Source organism: Mytilus edulis, chromosome 4 (assembly GCF_963676685.1).
Source record: "Mytilus edulis chromosome 4, xbMytEdul2.2, whole genome shotgun sequence".
NCBI lineage: Eukaryota > Metazoa > Mollusca > Bivalvia > Mytilida > Mytilidae > Mytilus > Mytilus edulis.
Window position 1 is genome coordinate 75,582,581 of NC_092347.1, and position 22,739 is coordinate 75,605,319.

The window sequence follows — 22,739 nt, forward strand, 5'->3', positions numbered from 1 at the left end:
TATAGTGAGACTGTTGTGGACAATTTAAAGTTTGTTTATTGTAAACTATTGTTTGTATGTTTATCTTAAGTGTCTTTTTGTGTTGTTGGGTTTCTGTCCCATTTGCAATTTTGCCCAACATCTTTTTTAATGGAATATGTATATATATGTGTGTGTTTGTGAAAATCTAAAATTCATGTTTTCGAAGCTGCTGTTCACTTCAATTTAGGCCAACTAAAATTAATTAGTAGATTTTCATCCAAATTTTTGAAAAAAATGGGGCGGGTGGGAGGATTTTATTTTTTAAATTTTATTTCATATGAAACCCTTGTCATGAGTTTTTCATACCGCGGGGTATATGCTAGTGGGAAACAAGCTTGTATAATGTATATACATGCTGTATAAGGAATCCTACACTATTTTTCAAACTCTGATTGGCAACCACTGTTATACATGCAATTGCCGCTTTAGAAACCTATTTATAGTAGACATCAAAAAGAAGAGAAATGCTCTCTTCAGTCTTCAGTTAGACTACTAGTATACCTACACCACATTTATTTTGCTTGATAAGCAATGGTTTGTAGTCGTCATAAAATCAATTAAATGTTTTGGTAAAATTGTATGCAACACAAATATTACGAGTACAGAATAAAATGTAAACTCAGTGTTGAAAGAAATTATGATGTAAAACATGAACTTAACCAAAAAATTAGTTGTGGCTTAATGACTAAATTGATGGTAGGGACAGTAACAGAGGGTGTTTGCTGTTTGTCAACAAAAACAAAAGCCATGGGTGAATAGAAGGGCTTGTTTAATTAAAATGCGTGTTTGTCGACATTTTTTTTCCAATCATACGGTCATAATTCAAACAAGTTCGTGCTTGTGTCAATTTCTTTAATCCAGTCTTGTTTTTGTACCAATTTGTTCTACGATTCTTGCGCTTTGGATATCATTCACAGTCCAAATTTCCTGACACAAAGTTATTGTATAAATAAAGAAAAAAACACGATTTTCGATTCACTTGTGACTACCGGTGACTACCGCAATTTGCGTTCAAGGACAAGGCGTTTTACTCGTAACTCGAATATTTCATGCCCTTCTCGTTATCAATCTCTATTCTCGGTAGATGATGTTGTCATCATAGAGCAGCAGAATATTTCGACTTAATCATTTTCGATGGGATTACTCCGGTGAAGAAATACAAAAAAGAAATTTGAAACAGGAAGTTTCGAATGAAACGAAATTATCGATGGTTCCTGGTAACGGACATGACCAAAATCCGAAAATCGTATTTTTTTAAATAAAAAAAATCGGGGCGGGACGATTTCAGAGGGGCGGGCGGGGATGAAAATCTAGCAATTAAATTTAATTGGCCTTATATTAATTAATATTTAGTCAATATCAAGAAAAAAAAGAAAAAAAAATGTTATCCTTATAGTAAATTTATCCACAAAATAACATTTCAGGTGATATGAATTCATTCATCAAACATGCATGCTAAATGAAAATAAGTGTAATGAGTTATATTTTTAAAGTTAATTTGACTATAAATCATAGAAATCGTAGAGGCAATTAATAATGCTATGTATACATCTTAATTTAATTTAAAGAAGCTTAGTGAATTTATGTTTTAAATTTAAATGTGTAATGTCAGTGCTTCTTAGGTCTTGCAAAGACCTACTATTATTTAGGGTTTTGATTACCATAGAAATAACAATGAAACAATTGTCTTGTAGACTTTCATCTCTCTATGATCAGCATAAGCATCCATAGATATCCTTCCTTATGTGACCAGCATACATAGATATCTTTCTCTGTAAGGTGCCCTACTGATTGGTTAAATTCACCTTATTTAGATTTCGTTGAAGAGTTGTCTCATTGGCAAATCATACCACATCTTCTTTTTTCCCTTTGTGATTGTGTACATAGACATCCTTTTGTCTACAACCAACATGCATATAGCCAGCCTTCGACCTTTTGTGACCAGCATACATCATATCCTCTGTAACCAGGATAGCTTAATTAGAAATCCCTCTCTCAAACCAGCATATGCAGCAGTCAATATTAATTACAATGGAGCAGCATATAAGCATTAAAAATGTCCTCCAAAACATTAAACAGAACCAATTTTACTGCAGACCAGATGTGCATTTAGATAATAATTGTCTCTTCAGTGATGCTATAATAAATCATGCAACTGCACCATAATATATGCACAACAGCAATGAAAATACCATCAGCATAATTGTCATAACGAAATTATCTTGCCTTCTGAAAAGTTTGGTAAAATAACAATTATTTGTACCCCTGATAATGAGACTCATTAGACTGAACATTTGTTTATTCCTCATCATATTTTATGTGTGTCTATTTATTAGTTCAGTTATCATTTCTACATTTTGGGACACTGACATTAAAGCTGCTATTCTTTCTTTCAAACAAAAGGTTTCCTGGTGCACACATGTAAAATTGCTTCAGGCATTATAGTGCTATGTAATACACTGCTGTGTTTGTTTGTTGTCTGCAATCAAGTAAAACATGGAAGTTCATTGAACTCACCTTTTTTTTTTACATTTGATGTTGTTATTGATTGAAAGAAAGCATTTGTGTCATGACATATTAACATGGAGTTTGACTTGCTTATCACACAAGTTTATAAAATCATTTGGTTAAAAATAAAATGGTTCTTTTTAATTCATTGAATAGACTGTTAGCCCCTGAGTTAGGCTGGTATCCCGGCCTTCCTTAATGTTTTATGGGGTCTGTCTGTCACTATTTGTTATTGGAGGAAATTGATTGGATTAGCTTAAAAAGTCACATGAGAAACAGATCATGAGATGAGTTATTTATACTAATTACCGCTACAGAACATACAGATTTCGATTAAATTTGTTTTCATTTTGGTATTGCAAATATATTATTAAATGAGGGGGGATAGACTGAATATCTTAGATGGTGTAGTTATGATATGTCATTAGCTCTAAATTGCTCTTAACTACTCATGGTCTATCTTAAATGAAAACCAATTTCATTAAAGAATGAAATGTCTTCTTGCATGTAAATTTAGCTTTAATCATATTGCTATATACTATTTCTACTACCAGTAGGATTGTTATGAAAATTGTTAGACTGACATGTCGTGTCCTTGCTAAAGGATTATGTAATGAAATTTATCAAGCCATGCATATAATCAAAATCTCAGTTTGCAGTCATTTAGAAATCATGCTGTACTTTGGCAATATGAAACTACCTCCATATATATTGTCAGCTTCAGATTTCCAATAATTGTAAGTGCAAATTTTAATTTACCAAATTACAAATCTTCATACTAAGAATGTTTCACCCGGATAAAGATTAAGAACTTTAGTAATCAGTAGTTAATGGATAAAGATTTGTTTGGTCCTCAGGGTACAATGTTCTGATGACTTGAAGTTAGTTTACAGTTACAGCTAGATCTACCTTAAATGACATGGTGCAATAACATTGCCTTATATGACAAAAGGCAGTAAACATTGCATTAAACGACAAGGTGCAATAAATATTGCCTTAAATGAAGAAATGTGATAAATATTGCCTTAAATGACATTTTGCAATAAATATTGCCTTATATGACAAAAGGCAGTAAACATTGCCTTAAACGACAAGGTGCAATAAATATTGCCTTAAATGAAGAAATGTGATAAATATTGCCTTAAATGACATTTTGCAATAAATATTGCCTTAAATGACAAGAGGCAGTAAACAATGCCTAAAATGACAATTCAATGAATATTGCCTTAAATGAAGAGGTGTGATAAATTTTGCCTTAAATGACAAAAACAAATTGCAATAAATATTGCCTTAAATGACAAGGTGTGATAAATATTGCCTTAAATGACAAGGTGCAATATTTATTGCCTTAAAAGACTAGGTGCAATAAATATTGCCTGAAATGACCAGGTGCAATAAATATTGCCTTAAATGACAAGGTGCAATAAATAATGCCTGAAATGACAAGGTGCAATAAATATTGCCTTAAATGACAAGGTGCAACGAACATTGCTTTAAACGACAAGATGCAGTAAACATTGCCTTAAAACAAGGTGCGATAAACATTTACTTTTAAATGACAAGGTACTATAAATATTGCCTTAAATGACAATGTGTGATAGACATGGCCTTATACGACAAAGTATGAGAAACATTGTCTTTAATAGAAAGATGTGATAAACATTGCCATATGGACTTATTGGTAGTGCTATGTTCTAAAAAACGGTTATTGTTATGACATGTATTGGGTAGTGAACTTCTTTTTTTTTCAACAACTAATTCTTGGATAAATGCCCTACTTGAAGTAAAATTATACAAATTTCACAAATTAAAAAGTTTGTCTCTCAATTTCATCTATGGAAAAACACACAGATTGAATACGTTTTAAGTTGATGTAGTGTTTTTGCACTAAAATTGAACTTTTAAAACCTATAATTGTGATCCAAAAAACTTCAACAAACTAGACCGTTGTTCTGTCTTCATCCTTTAAAATTTGTTATTCAGATGTATATGGATTAGATTGCACATCCTAACAAAAAATCACAGTAGTCTGATTTTTGTGGCCAATGTCGTTTAAAGCAAAAACAACATACATGTTCTAATGTGTCAGAAGTTTCCGATATCTTTGCATATTTTGTAATTATATGTTTACTTTTAGCATCTAGTTCTAAACAAATTATATTGTTGAAATCATGATAAAATGGCATGAAATAAGTCTTTCAAATTCTAGCATGTTTTCAATTTGTAAAACAACTGAGCAGTTCACGCCATAACATTTGATGTTCTCCTGTATATATCAAAATCCAACTTGAGTAATTCTTCACAAATCCCTCAGACATTTTAATGTCTATGAAAAAACAATAAAACAATCAAATTTCTGTGCAGATATCAAACAAACTTTTACATTTGAAGTAAAGGCATACATTGTGTGCTGTATAGTTTGATGCATGCCAAATGCATGTATTACATAAATGTTGTTGAGTGTAATTTAGGAGATGGATTGCTGGAACACAATCATAGATAAATACTTACATAATTGTATAATGAAAGACATTGTTGTGTTAACAATCATTATACACAAGTTAGATTATATTTGATAGAAAGTGAATTTTAAACAAGAATGTGTCCAAAGTACACGGATGCCCCACTGGCACTATCATTTTCCATGTTCCATGGACCGTGAAATTGGGTCAAAAGTCTAATTTGGCTTTCAAATTAGAAAGATCATATCATAAGCAACAAGTGTACTAAGTTTCTAGTTGATTGGACTTCAGCTTCATCAAAAACTACCTTGACCAAAAACTTTAACCTGCGGACGAACGAACGAACGGACAGACGGACGGACGGATGGACTAAAGAACGAACGAACAGAGCCACAGACCAGAAAACATAATGCCCCTCTACTATCGTACTATCGTACTATCGTAGGTGGGGCATAAAAACATGAATATTTCCAAGGACATTGACATATCTCAGTCTACATATGTATGGATAATAGTTGAAATAACACAAATAGCTAAAAGACTACAGGAGTCAACATATATCCATCTTTTACAGTAACTCAAATTCAATGAGGTTTTTATTGTTTTACCAGCAGTTGGGTTTTTCTAACTTTCATTTATATATTCACTAGTTTTGCTGTACATAATATAGTAGAGTTAACTTAAAGTTTTATACCATTTTTTTTACAAAATATAGAAGTTAAAATAACCTGGAATTGCTGTATGATTAATTGACAATTAAGTTTAATATTACTGTTATTGCATGTGTTGTAACCAGTTTGAGTATGAAAATCAGAAGCAGGTGTACAGTCATGAACATTTGACAGGATAAAAAATGGCTGTTTTTTTAAGGAATATAAAATCCTGATTTCTGTCTGAGTTAGTGCAAGTTAGAAATGTTTATCAGTTTAAGTAAATATATATTGAATCAATTTCTGTAAACAAATGACAACTTCTAAACTAAATTTCCTTGTATTTTGGCTTTCATATTTTTTTAATAATACTATACGTTAAGTCGTTTACCTACATTTTTGTGTATAAATAATTGCAATTGCAATTTTACTGGAAGTGTGCATGTCAAACTTCTTGATCAATATACCAAGTTTTTTTCCTGGTGAACTTTTTAGCTCTTTCAGGGGATTCCTGATTATAATTTTGGCTTATTAAAGTATTCTCAGTTGACATTTTGGCAACAGTGTTCCTGAAAAAATGTTTGGCTCATAATTAGTGCTCATATGATGAACTATTGCAAAGTAAATTTTTGGCTCAGAACTATTCTCTGTAAACTTTTGCTCAATAATGTTGCCGTCAACATTCAATGGTTGTCAGAATGTTGTCTTGCTGAAACTTTGCTAAGAGTCATCTGAATGCTCCAGACAAGTGATCACAGTGAGCCTCTGGTTCCAAATGTTCCTATTTTACTGTTTTCTTGGTTTTTTTTATTTAATGTGTACAGTGATCTTTTGACATCAACTGATAAACCATACATGTCCTTACTTTTGAATCTTTATGGACTTTTTTGGTAGAGTGTTCCTGATGAAGTATTGATCCTAGTCAACTTTCCTTTTTTGCAAGCCATTGGTAATGTTATGGCTACCTTTAATTTAGAAGAAAAGAGAACTGGATTGTATCTCTTGATTTGCAAAGAAGGGAGTGAACAAGTGAAACTATGTCCATGAAATTGCCCCAAAACACAGCATCTGTTCCTCTCCTTTTGGTATTAATGAATTCTCAAAAAGCAAACATAAACCTATTTAGGACTATTTATTTTGCCATATACATGCAGATCCTATTCTTAAACCTGGTCTTGCATGCAGAAGAGTACATGGAAAAAACAAATATAGCTTCTGTCAATAATAATTAAATTACGATATCTTAGATATTTATTATTTGATACAACCTTCCTTTTCACTGATGTGGTTGCATGTGATTTTAAATTATCATCACCTAATTATAACAAAAGGTTACATGTAATGATCTTGTAGAATTTGCTTCAGTAATTTCTTTCTATTTCTCCATCTATACACATGTTTTTATTTCCTAATTGCATATTTAATGGTCCAGTTTACAAGCTGTAAAAGAAACATAATCTACTTGGTTTTATTACATCTTAATGGATTCATTTTAGTTATAGTTCATGGCATCCAAGTTAAAATAAGTATACAGCTTAGATATAAATGAATAAACACAAAAGATGTGGAAAAACCTATCTTCTCCGCCTACATGCACAGGAAAAGGAAATTGCATTTGTTAAAAGACAATGATACAGAAACAGTTCTAGTACCACAACAACATGAAAGAATTATAAAGTGTATAAATAATGCCAATCAAATTGTTAAAAATATGTCATTACTTTTTTTTTTTAAATATATGAGTTGTAAAATATTGATGAGCTTTGTTCCTTTTAGGGTCAGTCACAGTGATATGCTTTTGAACACAGTTAAAGAAATGAAGTGTATCTAGATACCACATAGTGTATTGATATGCCAATTGATTATTTGTAACATGTTATGGCATGTTTGTTGTCTTCTTATTTTCTGTACTATCAAGACCTTAAATAAATCTCTAAAGACCCAAAATACAATTCTATAATCAAACCTCAATATCAAGAGACCCAACATATCATTTTATAATCAATCTCAGAAGACCCCAACATACAATTTTGTAATCAAAATCTCAAGGGTCCAAACATACAATTGTGTAATCAAATCTCAGGAGACCAAACATACAGTTTTGTAATCAAATCTTAAGGGACCAAACATACAGTTTTGTAATCAAATCTTAAGGGACCAAACATGCAGTTATGTAATCAAATCTCAAGGGACCAAACATAGTTTTGTAATCAAATTTCAAGGAACCAAACATACAGTTTTGTATTCAAAATCTAAAGGGACCAAACATACAGTTTTGTAAACAAATCTAAAGGGACCAAACATACAGTTTTGTAATCAAATCTCAACGGACTAAACATACAGTTTTGTAACAAAAATCTTAAGGGACCAAACATACAGTTTTGTAACCTGCAAAATCTCAAGGGACTAAACATACAGTTTTGTAATCAATCTCAAGGGAATAAACATGCATTTTTGTAACCTGCAAAATCTCAAGGGACCAAACATACAGTTTTGTAATCAAATCTCAAGGGACAAAACATACAGTTTTGTAATCAAATCTCAAGGGACTAAACATAGAGTTTTGTAATCAATTTCAAGGGACCAAACATGCATTTTTGTAACCTGCAAAATCTCAAGGGACCAAACATAGTTTTGTAATCAAATCTGAAGGGACCAAACATACAGTTTTGTAATCAAATCTCAAGGGACCAAACATACAGTTTTGTAACAAAAATCTCAAGGGACCAAACATACAGTTTTGTAATTAAATCTCAAGGGACCAAACATAGTTTTGTAATCAAATCTCAAGGGACCAAACATACAGTTTTGTAAATAAATCTCAAGGGACCAAACATAGTTTTGTAATCAAATCTGAAGGGACCAAACATACAATTTTGAAATCAAATCTTAAGGGACCAAACATACAGTTTTGTAACAAAAATCTCAAGGGACCAAACATTCAGTTTTGTAATCAAATCTTAAGGGACCAAACATACAGTTTTGTAATCAAATCTTAAGGGACCAAACATACAGTTTTGTAATCAAATCTCAAGGGACCAAACATACAGTTTTGTAATCATAATTTAGGAGCCCAATCATTCAGTTTTGTAATCAGATCTCCAAATTTTAGATGAGCTTTAAACCATAGTGATTTAAAGGGCTATTCAAAGGTGAAATTATTGTTGCCATAATGTTAGATAGGTTCCTGTAATTATATGCTCTCAGTGTTACTTCTGAATTCACAACAATTTACACCAACCAAGAACTCATTAAATGTAATGGGATAACCTGCATTCATAATTCTTTTACCTAAAAAAGGATGAAATTGTGGAAGACCCGAGTCTCTTAAATTATTGAAGTCTTTCCATTTGTGTTAGCCCTGACTTTTTGATGTGAATTAGATACATCCAATCATGTCTTACTAGGTGTTTATTATACAAACAATACAGGTTTGATTGATTGTTGATTTCTAGCTATATAGTTGGGACATAAATTAAGCCTTTAATACTCTAAGGATGAAGAATAATAAAAAAAATACTGTGAAAAAGAATGTTGTGGAAAAGATCAATTAAATTCTGTTTTGGAGATGATTGATTTCACGTTCCATGTTATAAATATTAAATATTGCCTAAAGCTGGCATAATAATGTCAGACTTATGTGACATCATACTTATCTAGAAGTTCATAATTCATCTTTATATATTCATGTTCGATGGCTTGATAAAAAAAAAATGAATTTCATGTTTATCATAAAATTTTCTTATCTGGAAAGTAAATTAAAGAATGTAGGCAAGTGTATAATGGAATGCAAATTAAAAATTGAATATTTTATCAACCTTGTTTCTATTTGTGGCAAATCTAAGTATTAAAAGAATTTAAATCCCACAGACTTTTTTTCAGCATGCAGGGTTTTGTTTTTAAAGTCTGAATTATGTTGTTGTATCACATAGACTGTAAATATCTGATAAGAACCATTTTGTTGGCAAGTAATGTCATAGTGGTGAGACTGTGGTCTTTGTATCAAATCTATAAACAGTGCGTGTATTATTATGGTCAACTTTCTGTTTTCCTAAGTCATTGTATGAAGAAACTTTATGCCCAAGTGTTATCTTCCATTTAAAATGGCTGGACAAAGTTTGTAACACATGGACTAGGCCTTTAATAATGACCAGATATGATTTAAGCACATAAAGTATGCTATTTACAAATGATTGGATAACCAATTTGTTACTCCTATACTTCTTTCTATTAAAACTTTTGGACACAGTTGTAACTGATGCAACTACCATCTTCCAATATGGCTGTAAAACAGAAATATCCGTTGAATAATTGAAAATTTCTTTGTTTGATGACCAAATTGAATTACCATGAGTATCAGGAGTTTCAAGAACTCAAGAAATCAAGTTCAACCACAATTAATGAGGCTTTAGAATAAGTCCTATAATAATGTTTGATAGTCTGAAAAATCAAAAATTGTAATCCATTTCAATATTCACCCTGACCATTTGTTGCAGTTTGTCATATTATTGTTGTCCTTTTTCATTTATCTGACTTACAAATGTTACTTTATTGTTGCTCTTTTCAAATTGATGTCTTGTAGAAAATTATGGTTAGCCCATTGTTGTTGCCTTTTATATATATGTAAAACATTATAGTTGTCCGGGCGTTCCAATTCGTACAATTTACAACTAGTCATTTTGATCGGTTGTTGTCCTATTTCATTTTTAACTTGATTTTTTTTTACATCTTCTTTCAGTCCTTCAAGGATTTGATGAGAAATTGTGTATGTAATTTTCACAGTTACTTTGTTGTCAGTTATTCCATAATTATGTTGCCTTTTATGGCTTTTTTTTTATAAATTAAATACTATGACAATTCTCCCTTGGATCTTATTTATCAAATAAAATTGAGGTTAAGAATACCAAAATAGATTTCTTCTCCACAGTTGACAACCTTTCTGTAATCCAAGGACAATTTTCCTTAGTCTATCACCAAGGAAATTCGATTATTTGTTGTTTTTCTTTTTTCCAATACTTAAAGAACGCCTACACATCACGAAAAAGACCAAGATAGAGTAGAGTAAATTATCTGTATAGAATACTCTATTGCATCAGCTGTAGCAGTATGATTTGGTGATAAAGCTTAAAGATATAATGAAACCTTTGAAATAATACTGCAAAAATATATATGGAATACCACTCTAAATGGCTTTCTGAGCAACTATTGATTACAGATGACAAGGGTAATAAAACTTCACTAAAAGGTTAATTCTTAAATTACAGAATGATTAGTTGATTTTGGTTATCAAAGATTTCAAATCTTGGTAACCTTAGAATTGTTCATGAAACTCTAGGCTGAACTGTAAAGTTTTTTTTATTGCTATTATTTTAACTGATATCTTGTTGTAAACTAGATTATCTCTTTGCTCCTTTTCATGGTCATAAACTGTGCATACTGTTGGAGAAAGAGAGAAAAATACTCAGTTGTTTAAATAAAGAAATTCTGGTAGTAGAGTAGGAGAAGAATTTACCCCATAAAAGTAAATAAATACATTATTCAATACTTATTTAAATGTCATAGTGCCCACATAATGTAATGCAGCTCTATCTAGGATCATATTGTATTTTAGTTCTTTGGATTAGCCAAACCACTATCATGCTAGTCAGTATCTCAATTGTCTCTCAGTCATCATATTGCAGTTTCATACAATCAAAATTTTAAAGATGGGTGACCTTAAGGCATTGATGTCATACAGACAAGCAAGAGAAAATTTGACATAGATCTTTATCAAAGAACTAAATTTCATCTGAAAATCATCATTATTATGATTTAAGATCAACATATCTCATTGCAAAACTCAAATCCATAACTGTTGTTGTCTTTTGTTATTTCATACTAAAACAGAACTAATGACAAGTTGTAATTAATGGTACAAAAATACAGTTATACATATTTAAAACAACAAAACACAGTAAAATTACATCTACAGACTGTAAGGGCCTACTGTAAATATTATTTAGATCAGCTTTAGCTCTTTGTAAAAATGTTAACAGATTTATATTGAGGATTTCACATTCATAAATCTTATTTAAATTATGATTAAAATACAAATCTGTTACATGTTAATGATTATTATTCTCAAGCAGCAGTTTGTTTTTAACAACTACATGTACATTATGCAGAAATATTCTCAAAAAAAAATTGATTGAAGCAAAACAGTTCAAACACATCTGTTCTATACATTTTAGGAGTGGAAATTATTTCAGTATAACACTCCTTTTTTACCCACCAGAAATAAAAAGAAATCAATTAAAGTATTTATTCTCAACTGAATAGACTTGATCCCCTTCTATTTGTACACTTCTAGCATCCTCCAATACACCAATTCATTCTCAACTGAATAGACTTTATCCCCTTCTATTTGTACACTTCTAGCATCCTCCAATACACCAATTCATTCTCAACTGAATAGACTTTATCCCCTTCTATTTGTACACTTCTAGCATCCTCCAATACACCAATTCATTCTCAACTGAATAGACTTGATCCCCTTCTATTTGTACACTTCTAGCATCCTCCAATACACCAATTCATTCTCAACTGAATAGACTTTATACCCTTCTATTTGTACACTTCTAGCATCCTCCAATATACCAATTCATTCTCAACTGAATAGACTTTATCCCCTTCTATTTGTACACTTCTAGCATCCTCCATAATACACCAATTCATTCTCAACTGAATAGACTTTATCCCCTTCTATTTGTACACTTCTAGCATCCTCCAATACACCAATTCATTCTCAACTGAATAGACTTTATCCCCTTCTATTTGTACACTTCTAGCATCCTCCAATACACCAATTCATTCTCAACTGAATAGACTTTATCCCCTTCTATTTGTACACTTCTAGCATCCTCCAATACACCAATTCATTCTCAACTGAATAGACTTTATCCCCTTCTATTTGTACACTTCTAGCATCCTCCAATACACCAATTCATTCTCAACTGAAAGGATGGTATCCCCTTCTCTATTTACACTACTGTCAAACTGCAATACAGTCCCTATTCATTCTCAGCTAAATGGAGGATATCATCTATATTTACTCTACTGTCAAGCTACAACTACATCCTCTTCATCCTCAGATAAATGAATCATATCTCCTCCTCTATGTTCACTACTGACAAACTCCAATAAATCCTATTTATTCTCAGCCGAATTGACTTTGTCCCCTCCTATGTAAACACTGCTGTCAAACTCCAATACACCATATTCATTCTCTGCTGATTTGATCATATCCCCTCCTCTATATACACTACTGTCAAACTCCAATACACCCTGTTCATGCTCAGATGAATGCACTTGACCCTCCTCTTTGAAAACAACTGTTTAACCCCAATACACCTAATTCATTCACAGCCAATTTAATGCCTTCCCCTCCTCTATGTACCCTTCTGTCAAACTAAAATACACCCTATTCATTTTGGCTGAATTGGTCATATCCCCTCTTCTATATACACTATTGTCAAACCTCAAATACACCCCTGTTCATTCACAGATGAATGCACTCGGCCCTCCTCTATTTACACTACTGTCAAACTACAATACTAGTACATCTTTTTCATTCTCAGCTGATTTGATAATATTCCCTCCCCTATGTATACTTACTGTCAAACTCTAACACACATGCTGTTCATTCTCATGTGAATTGACTCTACCCTCCCCTCTGTACACTACTGTCAAACTCTAATACACATGCTGTTCATTCTCATGTGAATTGACTCTACCCTCCCCTATGTATACTACTGTCAAACTCTAACACACATGCTGTTCATTCTCATGTGAATTGACTCTACCCTCCCCTATGTATACTACTGTCAAACTCTAACACACATGCTGTTCATTCTCATGTGAATTTACTCTACCCTCCCCTATGTATACTACTGTCAAACTCTAACACACATGCTGTTCATTCTCATGTGAATTGACTCTACCCTCCCCTATGTATACTACTGTCAAACTCTAACACACATGCTGTTCATTCTCATGTGAATTGACTCTACCCTCCCCTATGTATACTACTGTCAAACTCTAACACACATGCTGTTCATTCTCATGTGAATTGACTCTACCCTCCCCTATATGTATACTACTATGTATACTACTGTCAAACTCTAACACACATGCTGTTCATTCTCATGTGAATTGACTCTACCCTCCCCTCTGTACACTACTGTCAAACTCTAATACACATGCTGTTCATTCTCATGTGAATTGACTCTACCCTCCCCTATGTATACTACTGTCAAACTCTAACACACATGCTGTTCATTCTCATGTGAATTGACTCTACCCTCCCCTATGTATACTACTGTCAAACTCTAACACACATGCTGTTCATTCTCATGTGAATTGACTCTACCCTCCCCTATATGTATACTACTGTCAAACTCTAACACACATGCTGTTCATTCTCATGTGAATTGACTCTACCCTCCCCTATGTATACTACTGTCAAACTCTAACACACATGCTGTTCATTCTCATGTGAATTGACTCTACCCTCCCCTATGTATACTACTGTCAAACTCTAACACACATGCTGTTCATTCTCATGTGAATTGACTCTACCCTCCCCTATGTATACTACTGTCAAACTCTAACACACATGCTGTTCATTCTCATGTGAATTGACTCTACCCTCCCCTATGTATACTACTGTCAAACTCTAACACACATGCTGTTCATTCTCATGTGAATTGACTCTACCCTCCCCTATATGTATACTACTGTCAAACTCTAACACACATGCTGTTCATTCTCATGTGAATTGACTCTACCCTCCCCTATGCATACTACTGTCAAACTCTAACACACATGCTGTTCATTCTCATGTGAATTGACTCTACCCTCCCCTATGTACACTACTGTCAAACTCTAATACACCATATTCATTCCCATCTGATTTAATGCAATCCCCTCCCCAATTTACACTATCTCAAACTACTATACATCCTTTTTATTCTCAGATGAATGGATGATATCTCCTCTGATTGGACACTGTCCACTCCTGTCAAACTCAAATACACCTTCATTCTCAGGTGAAAGGAGTCCATCCTACTCTTTGTACACTACTGTCAAACGCCAATACATCTTAGTCCACAGCTGATTTAATGTAATCCCCTTCTCTATTTACACTACTGTCAAATTACAAAACATCCTATTCATATTCAGCAGAATGGACGCTATCGTCTTCTCTATGTACTGTGCACAAGGACTTGTTTTATATCCATGTTAAGATCTACTATCCCGATATTGCCATGGATAGAAAACAAGTGCATGTGGTACACTGATGTCAAACGTCAATACACCCTTTCATTGTTCAGCTGCAGAACTAGGAAAAGACTTTGATTAAGTTATATTTATCATACCCAAATAAATATTACCCATCATGTTTGACACATATTATGGAAAGTGGTTTTTTTTATTATTTAGTAAGCATGGACATTAGCTGTGAATTGGGATTGTTTTGCATGTTATTCCGCCAGTTTATGTGGTTGCAGCTATTACCTGTGCTCTCGGTTGTCAGTATAATTTATTATGATTGTGGTATTAACTTTCCTTATATTTCGGTCTGGATTTGACCTAGATTATTGATAGTAATCTGATAGGGTCAACTGACCATTACATCGATGAACACACAGGTGACCTGATAAGTACAGGTCAGTTAGGGACAGTAGATATCGTGATGTAAATGCCCTTGACATGCTTGGTCGGTTGCCAATTATATATGCGATGTAAGTGGCGTTGTTCATACAATTGTGTGACCTTAGACAAGTTCATGCATTCTCGTGGCTGCCAATGTTTTCGCTTGTATCAGTATGAATAGTAAAGAATAAAATAATATAGCAGCCCAATCTTACAACGATGTCGTCATATCTTTATCGTATGCCGTCATTTGTTCAGGAGAGGACACAAGTCCTTATTGAAAGTCATATGTTCCTCAGCAGTTGACACATGTATGTACAGTATGTCAAGCTCAAAATTGTGGTTCTTCAGTCATCAATGTTTAACAAACATAATTAATGATTGAAAAGTTATGCATGTATGCAAACATGCCGTCATACGGCACAAAATTTGTCCGGTATATTATACGGTTGTGGGGACACCTGTCGATATCGAGGACTGTAAATGCTGTCTATCACCAAATGACGGATCCAGAAATTTTCATATAAGGAGGACTGCTTTAGAGGGCTTTTCCTCCAAAAGGGCAGGTGAAGGCCCCATTACCCTAAATCCGCCCTGACAACTTATTTATTACCCATATAAAAATACTAGATGTTGCCAATAACTTCAATTGGTCTCAGGTGTAAATCATTTGCGTCGAGATAATTTTGTTCCATAGATAGTGTCATAAGACATTTGAAACATATTTTTTTTTGCATGAAAACTTGGGAGATTTGATGTCAGTTCCTCGAATTTTCTTCTCTTTGACGTTGCAGGTCGGCGGTAGATAGAATGGGTGTTTCTTTTTTCAATTTTGAAAACCTATTATGTACACTTAATTGATATTTTATTATTGTTAATCCCACCAGTATATAGTTATCGTTCAAATACAAGGCTAAAGTTTGTTGATAGAAAGGCTCAAAGCCTGTTGGCAATTGAAGTCTAGCGTAGCTCAAGGGATGTCTAATTTATTTTAGAAATTTTAAAAGAATTCTGTCGAGTTTTCTAATTCGAGCACATTCAATAGCTTGTTTACAAAGTAAAATACAACTAGCCATTGTCAATATGAAGCCAATATTTACGTACATTTAACAGGACTTATATGACCTTTTGTTTGAGTTCTGAGGTATTTATTTGCTTTGATTACAACAGAAATTTTGTGAACAGAATCTTAGTTCAAAATTAATTTACCATGGCCTTGGCGTAGCATATCTTCGGTGTCGTGGAGTACGATTATCTAAAAAAAAGTTGAATTTTCTTATCAAGGCGGTTTACTGCTACTTATAGTTTGAAGTAGGTTAACGGCATAGTTCTGATAGAGGGTTGCATCAAATTACAACGTTTACGGAGAATAGACGAGGGCAGACAGAACACTGTGAAAAAATAATAAGTAGGAAGGCTATATTTCACTACAAACAAATTATGATTAAGATCATGAAGTTGTAAAACCGTAAGGCAAATTACCTCATAACTTAACCAAAATACTATATGATTGGATTTTAACCGTGTTATTTGGAGTGGAAAGATCGCGTAGATACACATGTAAAAAAGTACTGCTTTTCTTGATCGCACCTGAGTGTTATTACCTTGACGGACAGGCAGAATTTGTTTGTCGCGTTACGTAGGATTAGAGGTTATTAAATTCACAAAGATATTCGACGGGAAATCAAGGTATATATGCCACTGACACTTCTCACCCACATAAATATTATACGCGAGACTTGTATGTGAAAAAAACAGATCAGTTCAGTGGTGATTATTGTGATTAGAAAACAACAGTTTATTTAAAGTTCTGTGTGTATCTTGAAAGGATTACAATGTGTTGCATCCTTTAGTAATATTTACTCGTAAACAGTGATGTATTTTATGTTGCAACTGATTAACTGACAAGTATTGACTTTTGAACGGGGACAACGAGGTTAAAGGTGTTTATTTTTCAATACACATGCAATCAACGATTCGTTGAGAAATCTACATGATCAATTAAGTTTACCTGTTTGTTAGCAAGCAAGGTGCAATAAACACACTACTATCTTACTGCAGTGGGAAAGGAAAGATAGGAAAATACGTTATTTTATAAGTTGTTGTGTATTTAATTTGATCAGAATTCTTTTAATTGGATGCACATCCCTTAACGTACGTAAAAGTGTTGTGCACAACAGTCAAAATGTGTGAGAGTATTACGGATTGGTTTCATAATATGTCTACTAACGATATAAACAATGTAACAACAACGTCTAATGCTGGACACAATGGAATAGAGGAAGACTTCCATCATCATGATCATGATGGCTTCAGTGATCAGGTAAAAAAACCATATCATTTCTCTTTTTTAATAAGTTTAACACTGCCTTCATTTTCGCTGGTCTTTCTTGTATGTATGTATGTACACATTTGTATATTTCACGAGAATCTGTGTCACGGTCAATGTCTAGGAAATAGAATCTGTATTGATTTTTGTATTGAACCTGATGAATTTATTACTTTTTGCAACTTCTATCAAACAATTTAAAACCTTTCTTAGAATTGTTGAAGTATTTTTTTTATTATTCAATTATTAAATAAATCTAATTGAAAATCTTCTTTCTGGATATTTGAAAAACACATTCATGCTTGAAAAGAATGCAATCAACCTACTGATATTCCCATTTAAATTCTTAACATTTGAAAAGTTAAAAAAAACTATGAAATCCATTATTTTTTGTGTAGGAAGAACATTATTTTTCTTATACCATGTATACTGTGACATGAAATTATAGCTTGATGTATTCCAGAAATTAATTTTCTTTTGTTTCCTTATCAAGTTAAATACAACCTACATTCGTTTCATAATACCAGAGCGTAAGTGGTATAAACAAACATTTTATATTTCCCATTAATTTAATTTTGTAGCATATAATACACCAAAAAATATTTTAGAAATAAACACCAATACTATTTTCAGTATTTTTAAAAAGACATGAGTTCAGACACATTTCAATTAAGATTTGAATACATTTAATAATAAGCTGTTCAAAATTATTTTTTTGAAAGCTTTTAATGTTTAAACACTTAAAATAGACTTTAAAAACAAGTACTTTTTTTTTATTTTCTGATTCTTCCTGGCATTAAGTTTGTTATTCTTACATGTATATTTTTATGCAACCATGCATTCAAACACTTCTGTACAGAAAATAAACTAATTGAAATAGTATGAAAAAATCAATGCTGATCTGAATGGGGACTTTCTATAGATTAATTTCAAATAATTGTGTGGTTAAGCTAACTTGGATAAGTTGCTTTCAATGTCATCTGAGTTCTTTATGACTGGCTGTTAAAGTTAGAGAAAAACACACCTAACAAAACCTTTATCATGTGAAACAGAATTCTGCTCCAGTGAAGGGCTCCCAAGTGCATATATAATGTAGAATAAATGGTTTTTTGTACACACATGGGATGATTTTTATTCTTTTCAAAATATTTGCTGAATAAAAATCAACCTAATAAATCTTTTTAATATGTTTATTTATTGCTGCAATTTATCTTTTATTTAGGAATCAAACACTAAATTTTAAAAAAAATATATTTTCATACCAATGGATCGCACTTTAATTGCCTGGCCATTATTACATGTCGTTTTAGGTAAATACTAAAATAAATGTACTTAAAGAATACTTAAACAATGCAAGTTTCATAAAAGTAAAATTTATGCAGATATTAATTTCAGGAAGTAGGTCAATTGAAAACAACAAGTCAATTCATATTTGGCAAGAAAATATTAAACCCCGCCCATTGACTGCTTACCTGAATGTACATAAATAAAGTATTGTCTTATATTTGTAATTTAATAATGTTATTGCAATGCCACACCCGACATAGTATATGGCCATTAAACTGTGAAGATTGAATAACTAATTAACGTAGGAATTTAGGCATTGGTATGTCTGTATTGTTTTGGTTTGGGGTGATTATAGAAAACAGGCTATATTATGTTTTGATGAAAGATTGTTACTAAAATCATGATAGAACATATTTACTCAGCTTACAAATATGATTTAAATTTTAGTCATAATGATGTATTATAAATCTAAGATGCCAAAATGTTAACAGTCATTTTTTATTTTGAGAATTTTAGATTGATGGCACTTACTCTTTGGCTATTTAAAGTAAACTTAGAGCTAACTCAACATTATGTTGTGTCAGTATTGTTGAAGACTACATGACTTGATTATCCCTTTGGTATCTTTCTCGGTATTTATTAGATGTACATGTGTCCGACCGTGGTCTAACTAACAATTAATAGTATTCCTAAATCTTTTTATTAATATTTGCCGCCTGGTAAATTGCTGTTGCAGGCTTGGTATATGGTGATGAAAAAATCCATTATATTACATTTATTTTTTATTTTTAAAACATAATCTGCTGTCTTTGTACTTGTACATATATGTACATACATGTACAGACAGTACACTTCGTAATACTAACTTCGGTTAAAAAACAAGGACTATCTTAAACTTAAAGGTTCATGTCAACCAGGTTGAAGTACCATATACTTGTCCCGGGTACTCAGGTACCTTTATATACATTTTGTGTAAGACTATATTACCAGTTTTATCATCATGTTTACAAGAAATCCCCCAGGTGGACATTTTTCGTGCCTAAATTAACATTAAACAGTATATTGACGAATCTTTAAAAAACACAAACTTGCTAATTATAGATAAGTTGTGTTGACATTTTGTTGAATAATTGTTTCATTAGATCTTAAAAGTTAAAAACCCAGGTACATGCTATTCAATGAGTGTTATCTTTAGGACATGTTCACACTCATCATATGGTTTTTATCATATCTGTAGTTTACATGTAAATCTGAGTCCAATGAGTATGTCCCTTTATAAATTTGAGTCCTTTGAGTTATGTCCCTTTATAAATCTGAGTCCTTTGGGTTGTGTCCCTTTATAAATCTGAGTCCTTTGAGTGGTGTCCCTTTATAAATCTGAGTCCATTGAGTTATGTCCCTTTATAAAATTACATGCAAGAGGAGGCATCATTTGTGTCCATGTTTTCCATTTATTTTAGTTTTTTTCTGATTTTATTTAAATATCATGAAGAAGAAACCCCACAAATATATATTGTATTTAACCAAAAGGAGGATAGATTTCTGGATTTGTTTGATACAATTTAATTGTTGGAAGATTATGTACCTGTACCTTTGAACTTCTTTAAATTACAAAAATCTTGCAATATAAGATAAATATTTCTTCCTTAAAAAATGAAATCATTGGGCCAATTGAAATCAAACAACCACTAATAAATATACCTCTGAAACTATGTGGGCCAAGTGTGCCAAACAACAAAGATTTTTTCCTCTGAAACCAGTGGACCAAATTCGAACCTTTAACAACATTAAGTATCCCTCACACCAGGGCCAATTGGAACCTTAAACAACATTAAGTATCCTCAGATTCCTCACACCAGGGCCAATTGGAACCTTAAACAACATTAAGTATCCTCAGATTCCTCACACCAGGGCCAATTGGAACCTTAAACAACATTAAGTATCCCTCACACCAGGGCCAATTGGAACCTTAAACAACATTAAGTATCCCTCGCACCAGGGCCAATTGGAACCAAACAACATTAAGTATCCCTCACACCAGAGCCAATTGGAACCTTAAACAACATTAAGTATCCCTCACACCATGGCCAATTGGAACCTTAAACAACATTAAGTATCCCTCACACCATGGCCAATTGGAACCAAACAACATTAAGTATCCCTCACACCAGGGCCAATTGGAACCAAACAACATTAAGTATCCCTCACACCAGGGCCAATTGGAACCTTAAACAACATTAAGTATCCCTCACACCAGGGCCAATTGGAACCTTAAACAACATTAAGTATCCCTCACACCAGGGCCAATTGGAACCAAACAACATTAAGTATCCTTCACATCAGGGCCAATTGGAACCTTAAACAACATTAAGTATTCCTCACACCAGGGCCAATTGGAACCTTAAACAACATTAAGTATCCCTCACACCAGGGCCAATTGGAACCTAAAACAACATTAAATATCCCTCACACCAGGGCCAATTGGAACCTTAAACAACATTAAGTATCCCTCACACCAGGGCCAATTGGAACCAAACAACATTAAGTATCCTTCACACCAGGGCCAATTGGAACCTTAAACAACATTAAGTATTCCTCACACCAGGGCCAATTGGAACCTTAAACAACATTAAGTATCCCTCACACCAGGGCCAATTGGAACCAAACAACATTAAGTATCCTTCACACCAGGGCCAATTGGAACCTAAAATAACATTAAGTATCCCTCACACCAGAGCCAATTGGAACCTAAAACAACATGAAGTATCCCTCACACCAGGCCAATTGGAACCTTAAACAACATTAAGCATCCCTCACACCAGTGCCAATTGGAACCAAAACACATTACCGGGTAAGTATCCCTCACACCTGGGTCAAGTTCAATATTGTAGCAGCTACGTAGCAACAATATTTATGTTATGACTAGTCTATAGCTACACTTTCAATAGTCAAAATTTTCGTAGCACTACCTACATGTAGCTGCTACGATATTGAACGCAGCCCAGGGCAAATTGGAACCTTAAACAACATTAAGTATCCCGCACACCAGGGCCAATTTGAACCAAACAACATTAATAACACTGGGCCAATTTATATCAAAATTATGCTTTTAAACTGCCATCAAAGCTCTCTTTTTTGGAATTATGAAGAACCACATGTAATTATTTTAAAGCGCTATAATTATAATAAATTAAAAGGCTGAGGATATCATACTGTGAGGCATCTAAATAAAACATTTAGTTTCAGAAAGACATAACATCATAGTTTTATAAATACCATTTTTCTATTTATATTAATGAAGGAATTATGATTCCCTTGATATTTTTCACCATTAAATATAAATGGGTTTTCTATGGGAGTCAAAGTAGTGCTCTGTCTTTTTTTTGTGTGGGTTAATTAGGTTTTTGACCTAGTTTTTCTGGATCAATAAAGATATTGTGTGGCTTCTGTTGATGCTGAATATCATCTGACATTACATATATAGTTTTGTATAACATTTTATAAGACTATATAAACTAGTTTCTGTTCTGAGTGTCAGAAGTTCAGTTTGACTTCATTATTTATTTATTTATTTTTTTGGGAGGGGGGGGGGGGGGGGGGTATTTACCGTATTTATCTTATTGAAAATGTTAAGTTCATATTCAAATAAGAGCTTTATTTGAACTCTGCCCAAAGCATGATAGAAACACCTGGGAAAGCCTAACAATTTACCTGTTACTAAATTTTATATTTCAAGACAATGTATGGCTTTTCTATGTTTTTTAGTGTCATTTAAAATTAATCTGTTGA

General features: G+C 32.8%; 1 protein-coding gene across 10 annotated transcripts in view; it reads left to right on the plus strand.

Annotated features, from left to right (window-relative positions):
* LOC139520536 (vitamin D3 receptor-like) overlaps positions 1–22,739 on the plus strand; it is a 147,409-nt gene that overhangs the window by 86,740 nt on the left and 37,930 nt on the right. Inside the window, exon 1 of one of the 10 annotated variants that reach the window (XM_071313259.1) lies at positions 16,392–17,657. The exons of the other annotated variants lie outside the window; for them this stretch is intronic. Within the exon in view, the coding sequence (XP_071169360.1) occupies positions 17,520–17,657 (138 nt within the window). The 5' untranslated portion in view covers positions 16,392–17,519. Of the gene's footprint in view, positions 1–16,391; positions 17,658–22,739 lie in introns of those variants that run through there. 10 annotated transcript variants of the gene reach the window in all.